The following is a 26,251-nucleotide window of genomic DNA, read 5'->3' on the forward strand; positions in this document are numbered from 1 at the left end:
TACTAGTCCCAAGATGCACTTCACATACGGGCTCCTTAGTTACCGCCCGTAAACTCGGGAGTCAGTGTCTGGAAGGGGATTCAGGTGAGGGCGGGAGGTTAGGGGCGGAATAGTGGTGTCGGAAGGTGGAATAGGGCTAGGAATGACTTGAAGGACAGGTTGAAGGAGCAGGAAAGGGGCGTAGTACCCCCAAAGTGATGTTCTACTTAGTGAGGAGCTGAAGGTCAACCAGAGCGCGGGACGCTCTCCGGGACTTTGGGAAAGAAATCTCTTGCCCTCTCCATCAAAGTTGGAAAAAAAAAAAAAATTCCCCCTAAGGAGAGAAACACTTTTTTAGATTAATATTTGAGTTAAGATTTTTAAACTTTAAGGTTAACTGATTTTTTTTTCTTCTCTTTCAGGCTTACCAAAGTTTTTGACTTTGTTGCAAAAGGAGGTCGAAATTTTACATTTCTCTGGTGACCAGTGTGTAGGTTGGGACTTATGTCAGTTCAGGAAATGAATAAACATGCAGTTCTTCCTCCTATCCTTAGTAGGTGTGACAAGGAATTTTTGGAAAGTATGCAAAGATACATTATTACAGAAGTTGAAAAGGTGGGCTGTAATGAGGAAGGACCTGCTGATGAATATTACATCATTTACCGAAATGTTTTTGATAAGGTATTATGTTTTTAGTTTTCACTGGATAGAACTGACCTATCACTAGCAACTGACATTCCTGCCTTAATAATTAATACCACTGCTTATTTGGCCATATTCTGTTTGCCACTTTGAGAAGTTTTGTCCTATTTGTCAGAAAGGGAAGCATGGAGATTGCCAGATTTATATTTCCTGTTGTATTAGTTTCAGTTATATTAGTTTAGCTGATAAACATTTCTGATCAACAGCTTGGATATGCTTTTTGATAATCATCTTGACCCATATCAAGGGGTTCTCTAATTTGTTAGGTTGTAAACAAGGACCTGGTAGTTCCTTGTGGTATCACTAAAATCTTGGTTTAGAGGTTGGGGACTTATCTCAGTGAAAGAAGACAGCTCTGAGTTCAGTCCTTGGCTGTACAAAAAAAAAATCACTAAAATCTTGGTTTAAATTTGATTTAGCTTATTAAATTGAGACTTAAAGCTTGATGCAGTAGCATATGACTGTAGTCTTAGCTGCTGGAGAGTCTGAAACTGGAAGATCCCTTAAGGCCAAGAGTTGGAGGCTACTGTGGACGATTCTATACGATAACTAAATAACCAGATATGGTAGAATAAGGGATCTGATGAGACTTAACTTTGGGGATAATGGAGATAGATTAGAAAATGTGCATAATATAATAACTTCACACAGCAAACTTGATTTTACCCTTTATACTATATATAATTGTTTTTCTCATAAAATTGCAATTTTCTCATCCTAACATTTACCTAGCTTTCATTTTTTTACACCTGCCCAGAAGACCTCTGACAATAAATAAGTAATATTAGCAGCTTTTCCTTTTTGCACAAATGAAGTGCTTCCTGAAGACTTTAGTAAATTATTGGTCTTTGAGTGAAACAACCATAGGCTGACTCAGTTTTTTGCTTCATTGTTAAAATATTATATACTATGAATCTGATTTTTTTCTAAATAAAAGCTTAGTAGTCCAGCACCAATGGCTCATGTCAGTAATCCTAGCTATTCAGGAGGCTGAGATTTGAGGATCAAGGTTTGAAGGCAGCCAAGGTGAGACTCATCTCCAAAAAGCTGGAAGTAGAGCTGTTGCTCAAGTGGTAGAATAGTAGCCTTAAACAAACAAAACTCAGGGACAGTACCCAGGCCCTGAATTCAAGTCCCAAGACATAGTGCCTTACTTTAAGGAAACTTAGTGCCTTGCTTTAAGGAAAAGTAAGCACAGAGTAGTGATACTTATGTGTAAGTGTGTAAACTGGTCTTTCCTTCCTTTTAAGCCATCCAGAAGAAAAACTATCTTGGCAGATTATCCTCATTTTATATGTTGTTATGACCAATGATATTGCTGTTTTTCTCTTAGTTATTGTAATGTATTTGATGAATATTTAAATAATGGTAGTATCTTGATTAAGTGTCATAACTATGGAGAGTCATGCCAAGGGCTGGGAATATGGCTTCGTGGTAGAGTGTTTGCCTTGCATGCGTGAAGCCCTGGGTTTGATTCCTCAGCACCACATAAACAAAAAGAGCCAGAAGTGCCTCTGTGGCTCAAGTGGTAGAGTGTTAGCTTTGAGCAAAAAGAAGCCAAGGACAGTGCCCAGGCCCTAAGTCCAAGCCCTGGGATTGGCCAAAAAAAAGAAAAAAAGAAAAAGTCATGCTGAACCTATGGCATTATCACAATAAATCCTTCCCCTTGTACTATTTATGTATGCTTATAAGAATAGTTTTAAAAACCAAGAATGCTGAGATTCTGCTTGTGTGATATTGGCAAAGAAAAGGTATATATATTTGACTTGCTTTTCTTTTCATGCTTGAATGCTGCCACTTGGTTTTCTCACTGAAGAGCTGTCTGCTTTAACTAAGAGTACAGAGAAGTCACTTTGGCGTTGATATTGATAAATCTAATTCTTGAGAGAAAACACATGGAGTTAAATAAAGGGCAATATCTGCTTGTATTTCCCATTCTCCCTTTTTCTCATCCCTCCAAGATTTTGTACACTGCATAATTATAAATCATGCATTTGTTTGTATAATAATTCTATTCTTCAGGACTGAGGATTGTCTGAAATTGAAAGCGTTTAATGATTTTAGAAAGGAGAAATTTTTCTTGTAGTTTTTAAATTTCCTCATTAGTTTTGCACATTTGATTATTGATAATATGACTTGATTGATTAAAAATGATTTGACTACTTCCTCTGACATTCTTTCTCTCTTGGAAGGATCTAGTTAACCAGAAAATAATAGTGTCAACTTGCATCTCTAGCTACTTGAAACAGGAGAGCAAGTAAAAATTGTGTTGTAAGTGATTTGACTTGTAGAATTACACCTGAATCAAAAACAGTGCGGGCCTGAGACTCCTATACTCAAAGTTGAGGCTACACTGTAGAGTGTGAAAGACATGGTAAATGAGGAAGGCCAAAGCTAAAAGAGTGAGCTTCTGTAGAAATCAGTGTCTTATAGGGGCAACTGGACAGAGCTTTTGTGCTCCTGATAGCTTTACAAATAGTTGTACAAATGAATGCCATTCCTCTTCCTTCCCAAATCCATGTACCAAGTAAGTACAGTTAAGATTTTCTTGGGTTTATGGAATCTCGCACTTTGTTTTTAGAGGCCAAGAAGGAAATATTATAAAAGAGTTAAATGGGCTGGCTATGAGGGAATAATGGTAGAGACTCGTAAAATAAAGAACCAGTCGGTATAATATTCTAGCTATTACTGCCATTAAGGAATGGGTGTATTGGTAGACCTGAGAATTTTCAAGGAATAGTAACAATTGTTTGGGGATAAAATTGCCTACAGTAATATATTTTGTTGGTCAGACTGAATCGCCAGCTGTATTCTAGCTGTGGTATGCAACTTTGCATTCTCCAGTACATTTTCTGTTTCTTTTAGCAAACTGCCATGGGCAAGGGTCAGTTGTATTAACTCTCCACATAACTGAGCTATCTTGGGTTGTTGGAGCATATCATTGTGAAGTGAAGGATGGCTAGGAGCACCAGATTGCTTAGGATGATGAAAGATAAGCTGTGGCCTCTGCTCTGTTAAAGTTTCCTGAATTGGGTAGATAAGGGGTATAGCTATGTAACAACAACAACAACAACAACAACAACAAAATAACCAATATTTTCTGTTCAGATGCCCTTTTTCTGGTACTTGCCACTGATTAATATTTTTCTAGTATTATTTTTGTGTGTACATATGCTGGTTCTGGGGCTTGAACTTGACTTACTCATTTTCCTTGAGCTTTTTTGCTCAAAGTGAGCGCTTTACTACTGGAGTCACAGCTCTACTTCTGGCTTTTTGCTGCTTAACTGGAGATAAGGCTCTCACAGCCTTTTCTGCCTAGGCTGGCTTTTCTCAGATCTCATTCTCCCGAGCAGGTAGGCTTCCAGGCGTATGCCAATAGTGCCCAGCTCTTTCTCTCATATTTGTTTTAATAGATCCAGGGTCTTCTGGATATGTTTTAAAAGATATCTAGCTAAATAACGTCAGTGGGGATGTCAGAGGTGATAAATGTAGCACAGACTTCAGAGAAATATTTGGATCAATTACTTTTCTTTCTGTATATGCTTTTATTTGTATATATCTGTCTCAAGATTTCAGTGTAAGCTGGGCGCTGGTGCCTCACACCTGTAATCCTAGTTACTCAGGAGGCTGAGATCTGAGGATTGCTGTTCAAAGCCTGCTCAGGCAGAAAAGTCCATGAGACTCTTCTCTCTAATACCGTATTCAGAAAAAGCCAGAAGTGGGGCTGTGACTCAAGTGGTAGAACACTAGCCTTAAACACAAAGAAGCTGAGGGACAATGACCAGGCCCTCAGTTCAAACTCCAGGACCAGCAAATAAAAAAAGAGAGATTTGGGCTGGGAACATGGCCTAGCGGCAAGAGTGCTTGACTTGTGTACATGAAGCCCTGGGTTCGATTCCCTAGCACCACATATATAGAAAACGGCCAGAAGTGGCGCTGTGGCTCAAGTGGCAGAGTGCTAGCCTTGAGCAAAAAGAAGCCAGGGACAGTGCTCAGGCCCTGAGTTCAAGGTCCAGGACTGGCATTAAAAAAAAAACACACCAAAAAACAAAACAAGAGAGATTTCAGTGTATATTGTAATGATCCCCAAAGAACATACATATATGCATTAAGTACTGTCTTTAGTGCCTGGTTATGTTTGAGTTAGCTGTAAAATTTTACATTTCTAGCAATCATGTTTCATTAAAATATGAATATAATGCTATTTGAAATGCTTTTGATCCATAATCAATACCATAGGCAGACAAATCATATTTCAGGTTATAGAGTATGTCACTGCATACAAATCCATTCTTACTTCAATCAAAAAAGAGTATGATACCTTTATTGAGACAATAAAGAAAGACCAAAGAACTGCATTTTGTCTTCATGGAAAACTTAAAGTTTTGGCAGCAGCGCCTACAGCTTTAATGTATCACCAGAAAAGAAAAAACCAACTTGAAGAAAAGTGAGTATTTTAGTAAGTTGTCAAAAAGTTCATAGTCTTTTAAATATCTTAATTTTGAAATTCAACTTAACTTTTGTTTTGTTTATTATTTAGCTGCTGTGTAGCTTAGACTGGCCTTGACCTTGCTCTGTAGCAGAGACTGGCTTTGAACTCAACAGCCTGCTGCCTCAGCCTCCTGCCTCAGAGGTGGAATTACAGGCATATATTACCATGCTCAGATTTTACTTACTTTTTATTTAAAAGTCATATTTGTTTTTTGCCGGTCCTGGTCCTTGAACTCAGGGCCTGAGCACTGTCCTTGACTTCTTTTTGCTCAAGGCTAGTGCTCTATCACTTGAGCCACAGTGCCACTTCTGGCTTTTTCTATATATGTAGTGCTGAGGAATCAAACCCAGGGCTTCATGTATATGAGGCAAGCACTCTTGCCACTAGGCCATATTCCCAGCCCCAAAAGTCATATTTTTGTTACCCTCTCTCATGAACTACTTTTTACATATTTCAAGTGTTTGTAGATGTTATGATATCTCTTAATATAAGTGGAAGTACATTATGGTATCATAAAATAAGGAGTATAAGTTGGTAGTTCTTGTAGGTAATTTCTTTTCTTTTCTATTCTTTTTTGGTTGGTTGTGGGGCTTAAACTCCAGGCCTGGGCTCTGTCCTTGAGCTCTGTCTTCCTCCATGAAACTCTTATCTCCAATTAACCACCAGGAAACCAGAAGTGGCTCAAGTGGGAGAGCGCTAGCCTTGAGCTGAAGAGCTCAGGGACAGCACCCAGGCTTACAATTCAAGCCCCATGACCGGCAAAAAGAAAAAAGTCTCATGGACTTTTCTGTGTGGGCTGGCTTCGAATTTCAGTCCTCAGATCTCAGCCTCCTGAGTAGCGAGGATTACAGTCGTGAGCCACCAGCTCCCAGCATCAGGTAATTTCTTACATGGAAGATTTGCTAGTCTAATTTTTGGATTGTTATGTGGATCATAGCAGATTGCAATAATCAATCCTGTAACACAAAAAGGTAAGTAGTCCACTGGGGAGGAGAGAATGATCACTTTTGTTGAATGGTCTCCTATTTGCTAACATTCAGCAAATAATCATTTTTATAGACTTCAAATTTAATGTAGTAAATTATCCATTTCTAATAATATGCCCAGCTACTTGTTAGGATAGACCTACTTCTTAGGAAAAATTTTTGCTAACTTTTTGTTTGGGGTGGGACATTATACCTTGCCTTACATACAGTTGTTTTTTTTTTTAATACCTTTCTGAATGCTAATGCAGTCAAAAGCATCACTAAATCTGCTTTAGTAGCTTTTAAACTAATGACTGGTGGCACAGGCCTATAGGCCTGTAATCCCAGAACTTCAGTGTCTGAGGTAGGAGAATCACAAGTTTGAGGACAGCTTGATGTACACAGTGAATTTGAGGCCAGCCTGCACCATAGCAAGACCCTGTCTCAACTCACCTCCTCCCTATACCCAATAGGTCTGATGACCTTCAGTTTTAGTTTTCTGTGTGATTCAGCATGAACAGCAAAGCCTAACTGGGTGCTGGTGGCTTACACCTGTAATCCTAGATACTCAGGAGGCTGAGGTCTGAGGATTGCAGTTTGAAACCATCCTGGGCAGGAAAGTCCATAAGACTCTTAGTTCCAGTTAACCACTAGAAAATAGGAAGCTGAACTGTTGCTTAAAGTAGTAGAGGGCTAATCTTGAGCACAAAAGTGCAGGGACAGTTCTCAGGCCCACTTCAAGCCCCACAATGAAAAAAACAAAGCCAGTAGGGTTGTTGTCCAGTGGGAAATCCTCAAGCAAAGCTATACTGATACATGGCTATACCTTAGTAGAATGTGCTAGAAACCAACTGTGAATGCCTAGAGGCTGCAGAGAAAATTACTTTCTACTCCCCAGACTTCTGATGAATTCAAGGCTTATTTGGGGGATGATGATATGGTCTGGAATAAAATGGTGGTGATGCGTGTATAATGTGAATACTAAAACTCACTGAGTTGTCAATTTACAAGGGTGGATTTCAAATTATGTGAATCATATCAATAAAGCTATTGTAAAAGATATGGAGGATCTCTAAAAGAAGAGAATATAGGATAGAGATAATATTAATAACTCAACCCCCAATAGCTGTGAGCTGTAAATGTTTACCTTATTTGTGGATATAATGAACTGAGGCTTTGAGGTAGGGAATCTGTCCAGATGTGCCCATGTCTACAAAAGAAACAGAAAAACCACTGACACTGGCAGTGGAGAAGGCCATGTGAGTCTGGCAGCAGAGTTGAAGTTTGGCAGGCATGGAGTTCTTGCAGCCCCCAAAGACTGGAAGAAGCAAGGAACTGATTCTCCCTAGACTTTGCAGGGAAGGCCACCCCTTACAACATTTCGATTTTGGTATAGTTCTGACCTTCAGAAAGGTGAGAATATAAATTTCGGTTGTTTTCAATCACTAAGTTTATTTTGTTGTTTGTTTGTTGTCAGTTATGGGGCTTGAACTGAGGGCCTGGTCACTGTCCCTGAGCTCCTTTGCTCAAAGGCCAGTGCTCTATCACTTTGAACCACAGTATCAGTTCTGGTTTTCTAGTGGTTCATTGGAGGTAAGAGGCTTAAGGACTTTCCTGGCCTGGCTGGCTTCGAGCCATGATCTTCAGATCTTAGCCTTCTGAGTAGCTATGGCAAGCACCAAGACACTGTACTGCAAACTTGTGCAGTTATTTACAAACATTATTTTTTAATTGCAAAAGAAATTTTTGACCAAGGAATAGACACTCTGTGTGTGTTATGTTGTGTGTGTGTGTGTGTGTGTGTGTGTGTGTGTGTCAGATTATGCTTAACACTTATGGTTTTCCAAAGGGGCTAAAAATCAGTATTAAATTCTGTTGATGCCCTGAAAGAAAATTGTTCCCCATTTGTGAGGTCAGTTAACTTTTTCAGGTCATTTAACAAATTTCGACCTCGTATAAAATGGTTTCAAATGAAAATTAGCCAAGGGAAAGCAATGATTTAACCTGTTACTTTATTCTAATGATTTAGGAATTTGATTATTGAAAAAAAATCCTTTCTGTTTTTCAGAAAGAGGATGATTGAAAATAATTCCTTGATGATTCAAGTGGAAATAGATCAAATCAAAGAGCTTAGGGCCGAGTACGAGAAGAAAGTAGTAAAATATTGTTCTTTCTCCAAAGATCCTTCAAAAATGATTCCAGGTACTAAATTCTGTTTAAAATATTTTAAAGATATTAGACACATTAAAGTATGTCCAGTTAGTACGTATCATACAAATTAGTATGGATGTGTGGATATATGCGCATCTTCTAGTGGTATGCTATGCAAACAACTTAATCACAGTTCTAGGTAGATACATGGGAATGAAAAAACTGTAAAACAGCCCCAAAAGATTGATCCAGACTGGAATTCACCCAGACTGGGTTACATAAAGTATAATGCCTACTGTCAAGTATGGTTCTTGTGTCAGCATCAGTATCACCATCAACTGGGAACTGTTTGGAAATGCAAATTCTTGGACTTTATCACACATTTAATGTGTCAGAATCTTAGTGACTGAGTTCAGCAGTCAGTGTTTTGTTAAGTTCTGGTTATTCTGATGCACTCTTCTGGCATATGTATGCAAAACTGTGGTGCCTTACATTTGATAAATACTATTGACTGATCTTGATATCAGTATCCACTGATTGTATAACTTTTTTTTTTTTTTTTTTTTTTTTTTTTTTTTTTGCCAGTCCTGGGCCTTGGACTCAGGGCCTGAGCACTGTCCCTGGCTTCTTCCCGCTCAAGGCTAGCACTCTGCCTCTTGAGCCACAGCGCCGCTTCTGGCCGTTTTCTGTATATGTGGTGCTGGGGAATCGAACCTAGGGCCTCGTGTATCCGAGGCAGGCGCTCTTGCCACTAGGCTATATCCCCAGCCCCCGATTGTATAACTTTAATGTAATACTTGCTACATTAAAAATTAGAATATATCCTGGAATTCATTCAAGATTCAAGAGGTTTGTAAGATCTATACCCATGTGAATAATAGAGGGAATTGGAAACATTCTGGAGAAAACAGACTTTGAAAATAAATAATAGTATTTAGAATGTAAAGATTAATGTGTTAGTGTTTATTCAGTGGTAGAAGTGGTAGAATCAATCAGTGGGAATTCTGGGAAGCCAGATTTGATCTGAATAGAAGTAGCTATGCCTTATACTCCACACTAGAGAATTTCAACAAAATTTGGATGATCATCTTGTATTTGATAAAAGTATAGAGTAGATTCACTTTCAAATAAAGAAATTATGATATGCAACTAGCCACTGTTGGCTCAAGCTTGTAATCCTAGCCACTCAGAAGGATAAGATTTGAGGATTGAGATTTGAAGCCACCCCAGAAGAAAAGTCTGTGAGACTTTTGTTTCCACTTCACCAGCAAAATGCTAGAACTGGAGGTGTAGCCCAAGAGGTAGAACACCAGCCTTGAGTGCAAAAGCCATGTGAGAGCTCCAGGCTCTAAGGTCACGCAAGCCCCAGTACTGGCACACAAAATAATTGTGATTAGCAAAGTCCAAATAAAATAATATGAATAGGTATGGAGTAAGTAACAAATTGGCTAAATGCCAAAAAGATTCAAAATAATATATATATTTATTTATTTTTATTTTTTGCCAGTCCTAGGGCTTGGACCCAGGGCCTGAGCACTGTCCCCTGGCTTCTTTTTGGTCAAGGCTAGCATTCTACCACTTGAGCCACAGTGCCCACTTTCAGCTTTTTCTGTGTATGTGGTACTGAGGAATCGAACCCAGGGCTTCATGCATGCTAGGTGAGCACTCTACCACTAAGCCACATTCTCAGCCCCTCCAAGTAATATTTTTAATTAAAATACAATAAGATTAATCTGGAAGGTGGTTTGGAAGAGGGAAATTTTGAGCTGTGTCCTAAAGTCAACAGTTGGCTTGGATATGAAAGGAAGACATTTGAAGTTGTATAGGATATGACTAATGAGTACAAGGTGGTAATAGAAAGGAGATGACTGAAGATTTGGAAGGCGTAATGATTTTCTGTTGGAAAAAATAAACCAATTATTCTGGATTTAACTATGACAAAGTAACAGAAAAGTTTGTTACAGATAAATCTGTTGTTCCAATAGTCACTAGATGGAGAGTCTTGGTGTTATAGAATAATAATAAACTTTAGGGGTTTCCAGGCTATGTTGATGAGGCCAGTAGGAAAAAAATCCTTCTGAAGCTAAAGTTTGTGTGTTCTCACAAAGACCAATCTGACTGAGTTATTTAAAACTGGTATCCATTTACAGTTTCTTTTATTTTTTAATTGCTAGGATGTGGAACTCAGGACCTCATGCTTGGGTGCTCCACTATTTGAGCCACAATTCCAGTCCTTTTTGCTTAAGTTATTTTTCAGGTTGGGTCTTGTGTTTATATATGGGTAGCCTGGGCTGTGATCCTTTGATTTAAGCTTCCTACATAGCTGGAATGACAGGTGCATGTCATTGTATCACGTTGTTGATTAAGAGAGGGTCTCATAAACTTTTTGCCTGGGCTGGCTCAGGACCATGCTATTTTTTAATCTCTGCTTCCAAAATAGCTAGGATTGCATGTGTGAACTATTGTACCCAGTTTTATGCAACTTCTGCTTGTGTTCATTCAGTAAGCTACAAGTATCTGCTACCATGCCTGGCCTGGGTCTGGTGCTACATATCTGTAATCCAAACTAATTGAGAGGTGGGATTTCAAGTATGATGCTGAGAGGTGGGATTTCAAGTATGATGCCATACGAGGTAAAGATATGAGCGAGACTCTTATTGAAAAACCAAATAAAAGGCTAAAGCTCAAGTAGTAGAGTGCTTGCCTAGCATGCACAACAGAAACAAAGTCTGTATTACTATTTCAGAATTACTTTCATAACATAGTAAACCAATCTTGCTAAGACATTGTTTGAATGCATGAGTCTCACACATAGACACATGGACACATAGCTGGGTGTTTTGTCTCCTTTCTTATAGGCATGGATATTCAAGACTCTGTCAATCTAGAAGCTCTTAGTGAATATATGAAACAGCTTAAAGATAAATATGAAGACATCAAACAAGCTATGCTTGTAAAATACATACCAGCTCAGAGAAAGGCTGATTTAGATGAGGAAATGATTCTGTTACTAAAACGACGAGATGAGGCAGAAAATCTGAACCAAAAATTACAGTTTCGGTATGGAAGTTGATTATGTTTTCAAAATGTGAAGCATTTATTTGTATACCACTTGATTTTAGGCTCAGTATGTCGTTCATGTTTTTTCTCTTTGTAGTTATCAAAGACTGCAGGTTATTTCACATGCACTTTTTGTATGGACGGAGTCTGGTATGAATGGCTCATTTGAAGAGATCGTGGAACAAGTTCAGGAAACCATCGAACTCCAGGGCAGTTCATCTGTATTTTTTTAATTAGCACCAAAAGTGGAAGTCATTTTCTCCCTGAAAGCTAAGGAATGAGGTTTCTAAGATGAGTTTAGAGAAAGTAAATTAATAAGCTGGCTGCTTGTGGCTCATGCCTGAAATGGGAGATTGAGATCTGAGGATCATGGTTCAAAGCCAGCCCAGGCAGGAAAGTCTGTGAGACTCTTATCTCCAATTAAGCACCAGAAAACCAGAAGTGAAGCTATGGCTTAAAGTGGTAGAGCACTAGCCTTGAGTGAAAGAGCTCAGGGACAGGGCCCAGGACCTGAGTTAAAGCCCTGTGTCTAACCACAACCAACAACAACAACAAAAAAAAAATAAAACCGGCAAAAAATATACTTACTTCTGATTGTCCCCTGTTACCCCATGTATTTCTTCCTATAGCAACTGACAGATAGCTGCTAAAGAATAGGCACAATGAGCCAAAGAGAGAATACCTGAAAATGTACTTGAAAATAATGGAAAAGGCTAGGGAGGTCATGCCATTTGGGAAGAGGTTGATGCAGTTTGAAACCAAAGGAATAACTTGTTAGTATTAAACATGTTTATCTTCTATTGGTAAACAACCTTTAATGTATTATGGTGGTTTTTTTTCAATATTCACAGTTGAAGAAATTGTGGCTGATGAACTTTTTGCAGACACTCCAAGCAAGACAAAAGAAGCTGAAATTATGCTTTACTACATTGAAAGGCAAACATTTTAAATGCTCTGATTTCCCATACTTATATATCAACATTTACTATTTATTCAATACTTTGATGAGCTAGAGTCTTGCGATTTTGCATTTTGAAGAAAGTACCCAGGGCTGGGAATGTGGCTTAGTGGTAGAGTGCTTGCGTAGCATGTATGAAGCTCCAGGAATTTCTCAGTATCACATTAACAAAAAGCTAGAAATGGTGCTGTGGCCCAAGTGGTAGAGTGCTCGCCTTGAGCAAAAGAAGCTCAAGGACAGTGTCAAGGCCCTGAGTGCAAGCGCCAGGACTGGCAAAAAAAAAAAAAGAAAAGAAAAAAAAAAAGAAAAAAGAAAGAAAAGGAAAAAGTATCCAAGTTCATGAATTAGAAGCAAAGCTAGAACTTTATTTTACTTTTTCATAGATTATAGGAGTAAGCCACCAGTGCCCAGCAAGAGAATGATTTCTTGGCTCAGTGCTGGTGGCTCATACCTGTAATCCTAGCTACTCAGGAAGCTGAGATCTGAGGGTTGTGGTTTGAAGCCAGCCCAGACAGGAAAGGCTGTGTTACTCTTATCTCCAATAAATTATGAAAAAAGCCAGAAGAGGAGCTATGGCTTAAGTGGTAGAGTGCTAGTCTTGAACAAAAAGAAGCTCAGGCCACAAGTTCAAGACCCAGGACTGGCCAAGAGAGAGAAACAGAGAGACAGAGAGAGAGACAGACAGACAGACAGACAGAATATTATTTCTTGATTCAGATTATCCTAGCCAATTCAGTTCTTTTTTTCTCTCTCAATATTTCCATCTCATGACATCTGAAAATGGTTTATTTCTCCCTTGTATGTATACATAGCATTAACTAGAGGCACAAGATATCCATGACTCTTTTCTTTAAAAGTTAATGCAAAGCCCGTAAGGCTAATGTGTAATGAATATACGTGGCATCATTATTCTTATATTTGGAACAGATTTTACCTGTTGAATTCCTTGTTGTCATATTACAAAGAAATGGGTAACGATGACCCATTTGTATTTTCTTACACTGTATAATGCTTCTCTAAGCCTGCTAGTTTTCACGAGAGGAAAAATATTGTTGAGAGTAAAAGTTTTATATATTTTACTTAATATGACTTTAATTTTCCCCTTTCTTGTTCATATTCCTTTGCAATACTGCTTATTAAGCCTGTTTGCCACAGTTTTACTAATTGTAAGGCAAGGGCTCATTTAAAGACATATAGGTAATATAGTAGAGGCTACAGTTACCTGTTATAGGTCCGGTGTTAGTCTAATATTTAATTGGGGGACTGATGCCTTGGCAGAGAAATATAGGCTTCTAAATACCAAGAACACTTCATGATTTCCAGTTTGGCTGCATCTTCTTTCAATGAGAATTTTCTGCAGATTGAGCTTCAAAGTAGATTACCCTAATTTCCCTAATGATGAGCCACAAACAAACAAACCCCCAAATCAGTGTTTATTGTGAATTTACTTCAAGTTCTCATTTTCTATGGTTTCCTATGAGGACTACAGGGATAAAGTACAGGATCAGGTTAAAGTCAGCTGGCAAGTGACAGTATTTTAATCAGACAAAACAAAACAAACATTGGAGTATTAGAGGAGATTGAACATCATACAGATGAATAAGTGTACTTACAATGTATTAGAATTGTTTTTGCCATTATGTTTAGTTTTTACCAGACCTTTCTAATTTGTTTTCTTTCTTTTTTGTGTACCATCATAACACGTTACAAAATGGAATGGCTGTAGGCTCAATGAATTACTCTCACTAGGTGAATATGAAAAGGCAGCTTCTTTTGCAGCAAACAGTCCTCGGAGAATCCTGCAGAACATTGGTACCATGAATAAATTTAAGGGTAAGCATGCAAGCATCTCTCTGGACCTTACAAATATGTGCAAAGTTTAATTTGTTTTCCCCTGATAGAATGGAAAGAATAATAAACAGAGAGGTGGCTAAAGGTCAAGCCCACAACCCTATGTCTACCACTACTAGTTTCTTAGCTATAACATTAAGGGATTTGATTAGATTTTCTAAATTAAATTGTGAACTATTTCAGCATATAGAAAAGTATGGAAAACATTTTAGTACTTATGTATTCACTATCAAGACTGAAGAAATGTTAATAAATTCTGTCAATTTTGCTCTACATTCTTTTAAAGGACACCTTTCGTTTGGTAAAATGACATACATACAACAATGACATACATACATACAACAATGGTATACTTTTTTCTTGTTTTGTATTGCTGGAGGTAGAACCTAGGGCTTCATACAAGCGAGACCAGCGCTCTCCCACTGAGCTATGTTCCCAAGCTAAAATGTACATATTTAAAGTACACAATTTGGTAAGTTTTGACCTATGTATATGCCCATGACATTATCCCTCATATCCTTGCCTAATCCTTCTCCTCTTACTACTTCCTCTACTCCCCCCCAAATCCCCCTCCACTACCTCCTCTACTTCCTCACCATGACCCCCTTTACTCCCCTCTAGTACCCCAGCCTCTCCTTCCATAGTCCCCAGCCAACCATGGGTCTGCTTTCAGTCATGGTAGATTAGCTGGTATTTTCTATAATTTTATAAAAGAATCATTCATTATCATTCCTTTTTGACTGGCTTTGTGTACTCGGGCATGAATACTTTGAAATTCATGTGACTGGATTTGGCAATAGTTAGTTCCCTTTTATTGATGAGTAATAGTTCATAGAAAGAATATAGATTGTTAGGTCCACTGGTTTCAGCTGGTATGAGAGATGTGAAAGAATTCACTAAGAGTCAGGGTGGTAGCTCAGTGCTAGTGGCTCACATCTGTAAATCCTAGCAACTCAGGAAGCTGAGATTTGAGGATCACAGTTCGAAGCCAGCCCAGATTCCTACCTCAATTAACCTGCAAAAAGCCAGATTGAAGGCATGAATCAAGTGATAGGGCTCCTGATGTTAGCAAGCAAGCCTAGAGTTCTGAGTTAAAGTCCTGCTACTAGCAAGGAAAAATGAAACTCTAGTGACCAGCAAGAAAGTAAAGATGTATCTACTTTCCAAGAGGTATAGTTTGGCCTGGATGAACTTATTTTTTGCCCTAAACATGTCACACACCCCTCCTGTGACCCAAATTGTAGGGTTCCTCTTAGTCTTCTTGCTCCCCAGGATCACACTTCTTTCTATTCCAAGTTGCACCCTGTGCAATCCTGGAATTTGCAACAATTTGGATAAACAGGGAGGACAATGTGCTAAGTAAAATAGCTAGACACAGATTAGCTGGAAGGGAGCTCTAACTTCTGGTGACTGTTGAAAAGTTTTGGCATCCTTGGTTTCTAGTTCTCTGCCTCCATTTCACATGGCTTAGATAATAATAGTTATCTGAAAGTATAAAGTTTCATTTATATGTATAATTAAAGGTTTAGAAAATGCAGAGATGAAAGTAATATGAAACAAAAAAGGGCAAACCATTTCTTGATGTACTTGACTCAACGTTTTTCTTTCTGTAGAGGTTGGAAAAATTAGAGGAAAGCCTCTTCCATTACTCTCATTTTTTGAGGCAATATTCAGCACAAGTCATGCTTTCAGACGTCCTATTAATAAGGAGCTAACCCTGGAAGGAATCAAATGTGGATTATCTGAAAAACGGCTTGATTTAGTTATCAACTGGGTCACCCAGGAAAAGTAAGAAAAATTAAACTTTTTACTTGACATTTGGTTATTAGTGTTTATTCTCAGAGTTATAATGATTTTGTTTTCAATGCATCATTTGTGGATTTAATTTAGGTTCTTATTAAAATGAGAAAGTATTTCCTAAGCGTTCATGGAGGCGTATTTACAGTGAACCACATCAGATTAAGAGTCAGTTTATAGTAGTTCATAAGATGATTTATGACAGCTCAATGGTAGACAGAAGTTGAGCAATAAGGCTAGAGAATCATTCATTTCACACTTCCCGAGAGAGAAAATACAGGAAGTACCAGGTTCTAGATAGGCTGTGGATCTATGTAAAAGATAAATCTAGGAGATAACAACATAAGCAGGAAAAACATGAACCCAGGGATGGTGCTCAGGCCCTGAGTCCAAGGCCCAGGACTGCCCCCCCCCCCCAAAAAAAAATCATAATCCTGCCTCAACCTGATTTTTAAAAGTTAGAGCTAGGGGTATTGTACTGTTAAATTACCACATGTTTACAATAGGTTCCAATCAAGTTTCCCCCTCTATCACACTCTTCCCGCCTCAACAGTCTGAGTGCTGGGATTACAGGTATGTGCCACCAGCCTGGCAGTATCTATAAGAGAAACAAACTTTAGATACTGGTATTAGTATTTTTATTTGTGTATGTGTGTGTGTATGTGTGTGTGTGTGTGTGTGTGTGTGTGTGTGGTGTGGTGTATGCATGCACGTATGCACTTGTCCTAGGGCTTGAACTCAGGGCCTGGGACAGTCCCTGAGTTTTTTGTTTTTTTCCTCAAGGCTGGCATTCTAGCACTTGAGACACTGTGTCCACTTCCACCTTTTTGGTAGTTTTCATTGAGAATAAGAGTTTCCTGCCCAGGCTCCCGTTCATTCTCTGAAGCATGATCCTCATGTCTCAGCCTTCTGAGTTGTTAGGATTACAGACGTGAGCTACCAGTGCCTGGCTTGGTATTGTAATTTTGCTCTACTGTGTAGCCTATATTATAATATTTATAGACTAACATAATTACTTATTCATCTCTAGAAAATGTGACCATATGTACTAAAACCTAGATTTTGTAATTAAAATGTAGAATTAAAGTTATTGCTTAACAGATAATTGATTTGTACTCAAGCTGTCTTCTGGCCTTAGCCCATCTGCTTACACTCAATAAACACAGAGTATTTTATTTACTGAATTTTCAATAAAGTAACTTTTTGGAGGAGTTTGAAGATTATTTTTAGTGTTAGCATTTATTAGATGTACTATGTCAGTCTTGCTATTTTGTAGCCACTAATTAAAACTATAAAGTACAATTTCCATATAACCAATAATTAGAAGTGATATCTTTAATAATACCCAAATGTTCTTTTGGCTCATGCTAATAGTTTCTAGGTGGAGTTGCTGTGATAGTACAGATGGTTCACTTCAGCTGTGTGAAGACAGCATATTAAAAACTATGATGGCAAATTAAAATTTTTCCTTGAACTATCTCCAAAAAACTGCTTCTTCAGTCCCTCTAATAGGCACAGTTACGTGTTCTCCCTGTTGCTTCTTATAAATCAGTTACAAATTTTAAAAGTAACACTGCTGTCAACCTTTTCTCTTTTTTCCTTCTAGTATAAATGCTTGCAAGATCTCTCAGTAATTATGAGCTAAAATTGTTCTCAGCATTTTTAACCAACTTTTATTTATTTATTTATTTATTTATTTATTTATTTATTTATTTATTTATTTATTTTTCTTTGCCAGTCCTGGGGCTTGGACTCAGGGCCTGAGCACTGTCCCTGGCTTTTTTTTTTGTCAAGGCTAGCACTCTGTCACTTGAGCCACAGTGCCACTTCTGGCCATTTTCTATATATATGTGATGCTGGGGAATTGAACCCAGGGCTTCATGTATACGAGGCAAGCACTCTTGCCACTAGGCCATATTCCCAGCCCCAACCAACTTTTAGAAAAGTTCTTTTTTTTTTTTTTGCCATTCCTGGGCCTTGAACTCAGGGCCTGAGCACTGTCCCTGGCTTCTTTTTGCTCAAGGCTAGCACTCTGTCACTTGAGCCACAGGGCCACTTCTGGCCATTTTCTATATATATATATATATGGTGTCGAGGAATCAAATCCAGGACTTCGTGTATATGAGGCAAGCACTCTTGCCACTAGGCCATATTCCCAGCCCCAAAAGTTCTTACATTCTATGGAATATTTAAGGTTTTGTTGTTATTTTTGCCCAGGCTTCATGTATGCTAGGCAAGCACTCTACCTCCAAGCTACATCCCCAGCCTGCTAAAATGTAGGAGCTAGAAAGACTCTAGATAACTGCTGAGACCCTCAGTTATTAGAACGCTGAGAGAACACTGAGACCCTTAATTATTTGAACATTTTTTCCCCCAGAGCTGAGGACTGAACTCGAGGCCTTGCGCTTGCCAGGTAGGTGCTCTTCTGCTGAGCTAAATCCCCAGCCCTATTTGAACATTTTTATTTTATTTTTGTAACTTTAAATCCTGAGTGTCTTTTCAGGAGAGTATTAACCATAGATTTTTGGGGGGAAAGTTTTATTAAACATTTACTTTTGTATAAGAAAAAGTAGGGAGAAGTGGGAAAGATAATACCAAGTGGGCAAGAAATGGGAGTTAAAGACTGAAAATCTCAATTTCTATCTGTAGCCTTTGTTCTTTCAGAGCTGGGCAAATTCAAATAGTCTTGTCAGTCTAGAGACTCCTAATCCTTAGTGTGAGTAAGATGAGGCCCACCCAAAAACTCAGGCAGCTCTCGGTTTTCTTGTGGCCTGACATGTCTTTCATTTATTATTATTTTTTCTGTCTGTACCCACTCAAGAAGAGCTCACAGATTTTTATCAATTCAAAGGACAAACAGAGTTAGATAGGTCTTACTCAAAGGTAAAGAAGAGGGCAGATTTAGATAGTCCCTCCTAGATCTCCTAAGCTTTTAAGTTAAGTTTTAAGGACTTTACCTGCTTTTTCAGTTTTCTTCTGTGCTTTAACCTTTGAATCTGCCAATCTTTTGACATTTGTTGCAAGAATGTAATTCCCCGTCTCCTTACCTATCTACCCCACTTCATTCCTCACTCTCCTTAAAGATTTAGTCCCTTTAATCTTAAAGGGGCTGCTGTGAGGCGGGGGTGGCTTTTGTTTGTTTTTAATATAGCTGCTTTATGCGGAGAGAAAAAAAGAGAACCAAGTTATCTCTTTATCTAATTTAGAAGGTGATATGAGAAATTCATTTGGCAGGAAATTCATTTGGCAGAATATCCAGTTAACAGGCTGCTATGATCAAGACTAGAAAATGATCAAAATCAGAAGACTTCAAGTTGTTGTTGTTATTGTTTGTTTTTCTTTGTCTTTGGGAGGGGGCAAAAGAGGGGAACAAATGGTGGGAGGGAGGATGAACAAATGCAGTCATGTATTCAACATACACTATGTAAAAAGTAAAGGAAGTTATCCTTTTTTTAAAAAAAAGTATTAATCCAGGTGCTGGTGGCTCACACCTGTATTCCTAGCTACTCAGGAGGCTGAGATCTGAGGGTTTTAACTGTTGCAGTGAAAAAGCTTATATCTGTTGATACTGGTAGAGAACTGGCTATCTTGTGAGGTTCAATTTCTGGCTTAAGCTGGCCAATTTTTGTCTCTGGAGAATGGATGAGCTTCCATCAGCTCCCCAGTTTCCGCTAAAAAACCAAAAACCAAAAACTCAGGTCCTTGAGATCCACTTGTGGAAAAAATTTCAGAAAGTCTCACAGAAAGCAGAGTTTCACAAGAGCTTTAGCAAGTATTCAGTTTAGTATACCTTGATTAAAGTACTGAAAAAATGGGAAAGAGAAACTGTTCCTCCCCCCTGTGCAATAAATAGGAGTTAAAGATTCCTTCGTTGTAGATTTTAAAAAATCTTTGTCTCAGAAATACCTTTCCCCAAAGGAATATGTACATGTTTTTGCTAATATTATATCACAGATATGTCTGATTTCTCCTGCATCAATTGATTACTGACTTGAATTTTTTTTTTGCCAGCCATGGGGCTTGAACTCAGGGTTGAGCACTGACCCTGGCTTCTTTTTGCTCAAGGCTAGCACTCTACCACTTGAGCCACGGCGCTTCTTCCAGGTTTTTCTGTATATGTGGTGCTGAGAATCAAACCCAGGGCTTCATATATGCTAGGCAAGAACTGTACTAGTAGGCCACATTCCCAGCCCCTGGATTTTTTGGGCCAGTCCTGGGGCTTGAACTCAAGGCTTGGGCACTGTACCTGAGCCTCTTTGTGCTCAAGGCCACTGCTCTACTACTTGAGCCACAGTGCCACTTCCAGCTTTTTCTGAGTAGTTTATTGGAGATAAAAAGTCTCACAGACTTTTTTGTCCCATCTGGCTTTGAACCGTGATCCTCAGATCTCTGCTGCCCAGCTTGGAATTCTTATTGGTTACCATTCTAGTTGCTCAAATATTTTATTCTCAGTTATTCAACAAGAACTCCTTCATATGTATTTTATTGACCTGTTTGTTCTAGGCTGACATTTTCTGAGGAAGCTGGAGATGTAATTTGTGACTATGGGGAGCAGGATGCTTATAACAAGTCCAAGTTTCTGGCTTTAGCTCATATTATCTACAATGAGTGTGGTCTTCATAAGAAAGCTATTCTTTGTCTATGTAAACAGGGTCAGATTCACGGGGCCATGGAATACATACAACATTTTAAAGACTTTACCTCTGGTAAGTGAAAAGGCCTATTTATGTTTATGCATTCAAATTCTGAGCTTTAATTCTAAGATCACTCTTAATGAAGGCATTATTTAAAAAAATTACATTATAGGGCTGAGAATGTAGCTTAATAGTACAGTGCTTGCCTAGCATGCATGAAGCCCTGTGTTCGATTCCTTAGTACCACATAAACAAAAAAGCCAGAAGTGGCACTGTGGCTCAAGTGATAGAGTGCTACCCTTGAGTGAAAGAAGCTCAAAGATAATGCCCAGGCCCTAAGTTCAAGCCCCAGGACTGGCAAAAAAATTACATTATAAAATCTATTTTACATATAACTGATAAGTAGATTTCTTTTGTGAAATTTTCATGAAGAATAGACAGAGCTAATTGGCTTTCATGATGGATATTTGTTATACATTTTCTCCAGCAAGCATCTAGTAAGCTAGATAGTACTTATAAATGTATAGTCTTAAAGGCCAATTTAGTAGATATACTGGACCATGCTTCGCTAATTTTTTTTATTGTTTTAGTTACTACATATATTTCACAATACACATTTTAACCTTCACAATGATGAAAATCATCATTTTGCTCTATATAGCTTATGAACTCTATGAACTTTAACAATAAAAGTACTTCTTCCAATTCGGGTGATATGTACATGACTTTCCTTTTATTTAGTAATATCTGTTCCCTCTTTCTCTCCTTCCCTCCTTCCCATCACCACCCATGAGTTGCTTAGTTAACTTTCATTAATTACAATGTGGCTGATGGTCCCCTCTGCTATATTATTATTTTTCACCCTCTTTCCACTCATTCTGTGCCCTCCTCCCTGCTCTCCTTGGGTGTGCTTGTGTATATTCCTTACATGAGGTAGGGAATATATAGTAACCTAAAAATAATAGCTCATTTCCAGAAGAGATCCTTTGTTTCCTTATCTTTGGAGTCCTAAGAGGTGCTTGGGTCTTGCTATTTGGTGCTACAAAAATATTTTTAAAAATAACTAAATGTAGTCAGATGCTGGTGGCTCACACCTATAGTCCTCGCTACTAAGGAGACTGTTATCTGAGGATTGTCAGCTAAAGCAGGAAAGCTGGTGAGACTCTTTATCTCCCATTTTTTGGTGGAAAAGCCCAAAGTGGAGCTGTGGTTCAAGTACTAGAGCTCTAGCTTTGAACAAAAAAACTCAGCGACAGCATCCAGTCCCTTAGTTCACATAGGACTAGCATACGAACAAAAAATAACAACTTGTCTGTCATATATAATATTCTAAACTGTAATATAAGCAATATAAGTGAAGAATTAATAAAATATACTCATTTTTATAATTTTGAAATACTTAGCTTACAGTTGGGTAGTGATCTTAGTAAACATTTTGGTAATTGGTATTTCTTTATTATACTCTGTTATGGGTAGTCATACTTTTTATTTTCTATGCTGAGCATGATTTATTTTTTCTTTGCTCTTTTCTTTTGATTGAAGATAATACTGTTGATTTTACATTGGAGTGACTCATTGAGGGGTTTGGAGGAATTGGAAACATTAATGTTGATATTAAAAGTATAGATATTAGCTGGCCTATTTCTAGTTGATTTATCACATGAGATATATTTTATATCTTTATTCTCAGATGATCTGATGCAGCTAATTGTATCATGTCCCCAAACCAAATTAATACAATGTCTTATTCAAGAAAGGAATGGGAAACCACCATTTTTATCTTGTGGGCTTGCCATACTTCATCTATTCTCTGTGGATATGAAAAAATCTGGCATTAAGCTACTTCAAAAAATAAGCAAGGGTGGGAAAGGTAAGTAAAGAGAGGATAATGTGAAAGAAAAAGCAGTGAGTTATTTAGGGAAAAGTTCAAAAGGACTATGTATGTTTTGTCTTGTCAGTTTATCTGTCTTTGGGATGGTAAGGGGGGAGCAGAAAGGGTGGGACAAAAGGTGAACAAATGCAGCAATGGTACTCATTGGACAGTATGTTGAAAATGAACCATATAAAACTTGTAGGTAGGAACAGGAGGGGAAAATTGGGAGAGAGTGAGAGAAGGGGTGACATTGAAAAGAAATGTACTCATTACCTTACTTATATAACTGTAAACCTTCAGTACATCACCTTTACAATAACAATAAAAATGACTGTAGGGGCTGGGGATATGGCCTAGTGGCAAGAGTGCTTGCCTTGTATACATGAGGCCCTGGGTTCGATTCCCCAGCACCACATATACAGAAAATGGCCAGAAGTGGCGCTGTGGCTCAAGTGGCAGAGTGCTAGCCTTGAGCAAGAAGAAGCCAGGGACAGTGCTCAGGCCCTGAGTTGACGGCCTAGGACTGGCCAAAAAAAAAAAAAAAAAAAAAAAAGACTGTATAAGTTAACTCAAATTTTCCATATAGTTCCTTCTTAGCAAGAGCTAACATTGAGTTCCTAAATGTAAAAATTACATGTCATTAATTGTCTGTTGCCAACAACATTTATTTTGGGGTAAATTAGAATGAACAGAGAAGCTCTATTAAGTAAACCCAAAGGGAATGTCATAGTAATTGTAAGAGTTAACATTAATATGTGTGTCTGTGTGTATCTTTAGCAATCTATGTGAAGTTAAGTGTTATTTCGATATAAAATATATTCTTAAATTCATAAACAAAACACATACATATTTACAAGCATCTTACTCTTTATAGAAAGGAAATGTGTCAAAAATAATTGATTCAAGGCTGGGAATGTGGCCTAGTGGTAGAGTGCTTGCCTAGCATACATGTGAAGCCCAATGTTGAATTCCTCAGCACCACATATACAGAAAAAGACGGAGGTGGCGCTATGGCTCAGGTGGCAGAGTGCTAACCTTGAGCAAAAAGAAGCCAGGGACAGTGCCCAGGCCCTGAGTTCAAGCCCCAGGACTGGCAAAAAAAAAAAAATTCAATTTCACTTTTTTTTATTTCATTAATTTTACATAAGAATTTTAGCAGACAATTTGATTTTTTCTTTTTTTTGCCAGTCCTTGGGTTTGAACTCAGGGTCTGGGAGCTGTTCCTGAGCTTCTTTCTGCTCAAGGCTAGTGCTCTACCACTTGAGCCACAGCATCACTTCTGGCCTTTGTGGTAGTTTATTCGAGATAAGAGTCTCAAAGACTTTTCTACCAGCTGGCTTCAAACCACTATCCTCAGATCTCAGCCTCCTGAGTTTCTAGGATTATAGGCATGAGCCATTGGTACCTGGCACCTTAGGCAAAAAAAGAGAAGTTGGGCTGGAAATGTGGCTTAGTGGTAGAGTGCTTGCCTAGCATGCATGAAGCCCTGGGTTTGATTCCTAAGCACCACATAAACAGAAAAAGCCGAAAGTGGCACTGTGGCTTAAGTGGTAGAGTGCTAGCCTTGAGCAAAAAAGAAGCCAGGGACAGTGCTCAGACCCTTAGTTCAAGCCCCAGGGCTGGCATAAAAAGAAAAAGAAAAGAAGAAAAGAAAACAGAAAAGTAAGCTGAAAACCAGTGGCTCATGACTGTAATCCTAGCTACTCAGGAGGCTGAGATCTGAGGATAATGGTTCAAAGCCAGCCAGGGCAGGAAAGTAGAAGACTCTTAATTCTAGTAAATTACCAAAAAGGCTGAAAGTGAAGTTGTGTCTTCAGTGTAAAGCACTAGCCTTAAGCAAAAAGAAGGCCAGGGACAGAGCCCTAGTCCCTGAGTTCAAGCCCCAAGAACTGGCACACACACACACACACATTCACACACACACACACGTAACTTACCTGAAAACATGTTTGGGAAGACAGTTTTATATTTTGAAATTATTATTTAGATATAAATTAAAATATATGATAGGAAATAATAGTAGTCAAAAGAAAATTATAACGATGAGAGTACTGTATCCTAAAGAGAAATCTCAAATAAAGTTTCATAAGTAATACTGGAGTAGATAAGAAATTAGTTGCATAAATTGGTAGATCTCAAAGAAAGTTACTATAATTGACACTATTTTTTAACAGTTCTGGAAACCAAACTGAGAGCCTCATACCTTCTAGGCAAGTGCTCTACCATCACACCCCATCCTTAACCTGATAGTCACCATAACTGACTTTTTGTTGTAGTGGTTGTTTTCTTTATATGTGGGTATGAAGATTTGAACTCATGGCCCTTGTGCTTTTGCTTGGCTTTTTTACTCACAACTGGCTCTCTATCACTTGAGCAGTGCCTCCAGTCCAGTTTTTTTCTAGCTGTTTGAAAATGGAATTTCATGGACTTTTCTATATAGTCTGGATTTGAATCACAATCCTCAGATATCAGTCTCCTGAGTAGTTCAGATTATAGGCATGAACCACTACCCTTCCCCACTTTGAAAAGTAGATAAATAATAAGAACCCTTTTTAAAAGGAATCACTTCATTTCCTTTAGAAAAATATTTGTGATAGAAGTCACATGATTAAGAGATCTCCATTTAGAGAAAGGCAGGAGGGTTTGCCAAAGAGTTTCTGAAACTCCTTGGACAACATAGGGAATTAGCAGTTTGAAGAATGATGAAAGTAAAATATGAGTCATTAGAAGTTTCTAGTAGTGCCTTGTGGATTCTAAGTAAGGAGGAGCCCATATTCTTCACTTTCTGAACTCTTTGTAGCTTTCAACATCTACTACCTTACTGAAAAGGAGGTGAGGAGAGAAGTATGGAAAGTAAAAAAGGATAGAGGGCTGAATTGAGACATAAAAGGCTAATGATAAAGGAGAAGAAATGAATACTTAAGACCAGTAATACTTAAGAATACTGGGCTGCAGGTCTGGCTCACTTGATAGGGCACCTTCCTAGTAAGCTTAAGACCCTGAATTCAAATCCCAGTACTGCCAAAAACAAACACCAAACACGTACAATCTAGACAAAATAATCCACATAATATATCATAAAATGTATGGGAATCAGGTAAGTTCGAAAATAACTGAGTTGAAAGTAATCTTTTTTAAAAATTTTTTTAAAGAATCACCAAGTGTGGATTACAATAAGAATGAGTGGCATATTGAATTTTTTTCTTCTCAGATGCAGTAGAAAACCTTGTGCTAAGTGATGCATTTTGCTCCATAGAACAGTGGCAAGAAGTGGCTGATTTATGTTTACAGAATGGCTTTGAAAGATTATCTAATGATATCATGTGCATTCTTCGATCTCAAGCTGGAGTTTCAGAAGTTTCTGAAGAGGATACAGTCAACCTAATGGAACATGTCTTTTGGTAGTTCTACATTTTAACCAGTTGAGGGAGCGTGTATGACATTTTACAAATGTTCATTGGGGAAACTGGTTTTGGTATAATAAACACAAATCTATACAAGAAACCCCAGAAAGTAAATTACACTTCCTTTGTTACCATAACATTGAGATTGGTCCTTGAAATGTAAATCATTTCTTCCTTTTCCCCCATATGGTCATTTTAAAATACTGAATCTGGGCTGGGAATATGGCCTAGTGGCAAGAGTGCTTGCCTCCCATACATGAAGCCCTGGGTTCAATTCCCCAGCACCACATATACAGAAAACGGCCAGAAGTGGCGCTGTGGCTCAAGTGGCAGAGTGCTAACCTTGAGGAAAAAGAAGCCAGGGATAGTTCTCAGGCCCTGAGTC

General features: G+C 38.3%; 1 protein-coding gene across 5 annotated transcripts; it reads left to right on the top strand.

Moving 5' to 3' along the window:
* Nucleotides 1-26,070, top strand: Clhc1 (clathrin heavy chain linker domain containing 1). 5 transcript variants are annotated; one of them, XM_048352913.1, is made up of 12 exons: nt 1-84; nt 402-660; nt 4,941-5,128; nt 8,207-8,340; nt 11,148-11,349; nt 11,447-11,559; nt 12,201-12,285; nt 14,034-14,140; nt 15,772-15,946; nt 20,459-20,661; nt 22,280-22,459; nt 25,674-26,070. In XM_048352913.1, exons 2-12 carry the CDS (start codon nt 484-486, stop codon nt 25,865-25,867), a joined length of 1,758 nt encoding a protein of 585 aa, XP_048208870.1. In that variant the 5' UTR covers nt 1-84; nt 402-483; the 3' UTR covers nt 25,868-26,070. The 5 variants fall into 5 exon arrangements, with proteins under 5 accessions (XP_048208870.1, XP_048208871.1, XP_048208869.1 ...); XM_048352914.1 differs by lacking the exon at nt 1-84 and having other exon boundaries at nt 151-436; nt 537-660; XM_048352912.1 differs by lacking the exon at nt 1-84 and having other exon boundaries at nt 151-660.
* The last annotated feature ends 181 nt before the right edge of the window (nt 26,071-26,251 follow it).

This window comes from Perognathus longimembris, chromosome 8 (assembly GCF_023159225.1).
Source record: "Perognathus longimembris pacificus isolate PPM17 chromosome 8, ASM2315922v1, whole genome shotgun sequence".
Taxonomy (NCBI): Eukaryota; Metazoa; Chordata; class Mammalia; order Rodentia; family Heteromyidae; genus Perognathus; species Perognathus longimembris.

Coding starts and splice junctions, on each gene's coding strand:
- Clhc1 (XM_048352913.1), top strand. CDS start 484: ATGTCAGTTCAGGAAATGAATAAACATGCAGTTCTTCCTCCTATCCTT. Junction 20,662..22,279: donor TTTTAAAGACTTTACCTCTG/GTAAGTGAAAAG, acceptor CTTTATTCTCAG/ATGATCTGATGCAGCTAATT. Junction 22,460..25,673: donor AATAAGCAAGGGTGGGAAAG/GTAAGTAAAGAG, acceptor TTTTCTTCTCAG/ATGCAGTAGAAAACCTTGTG.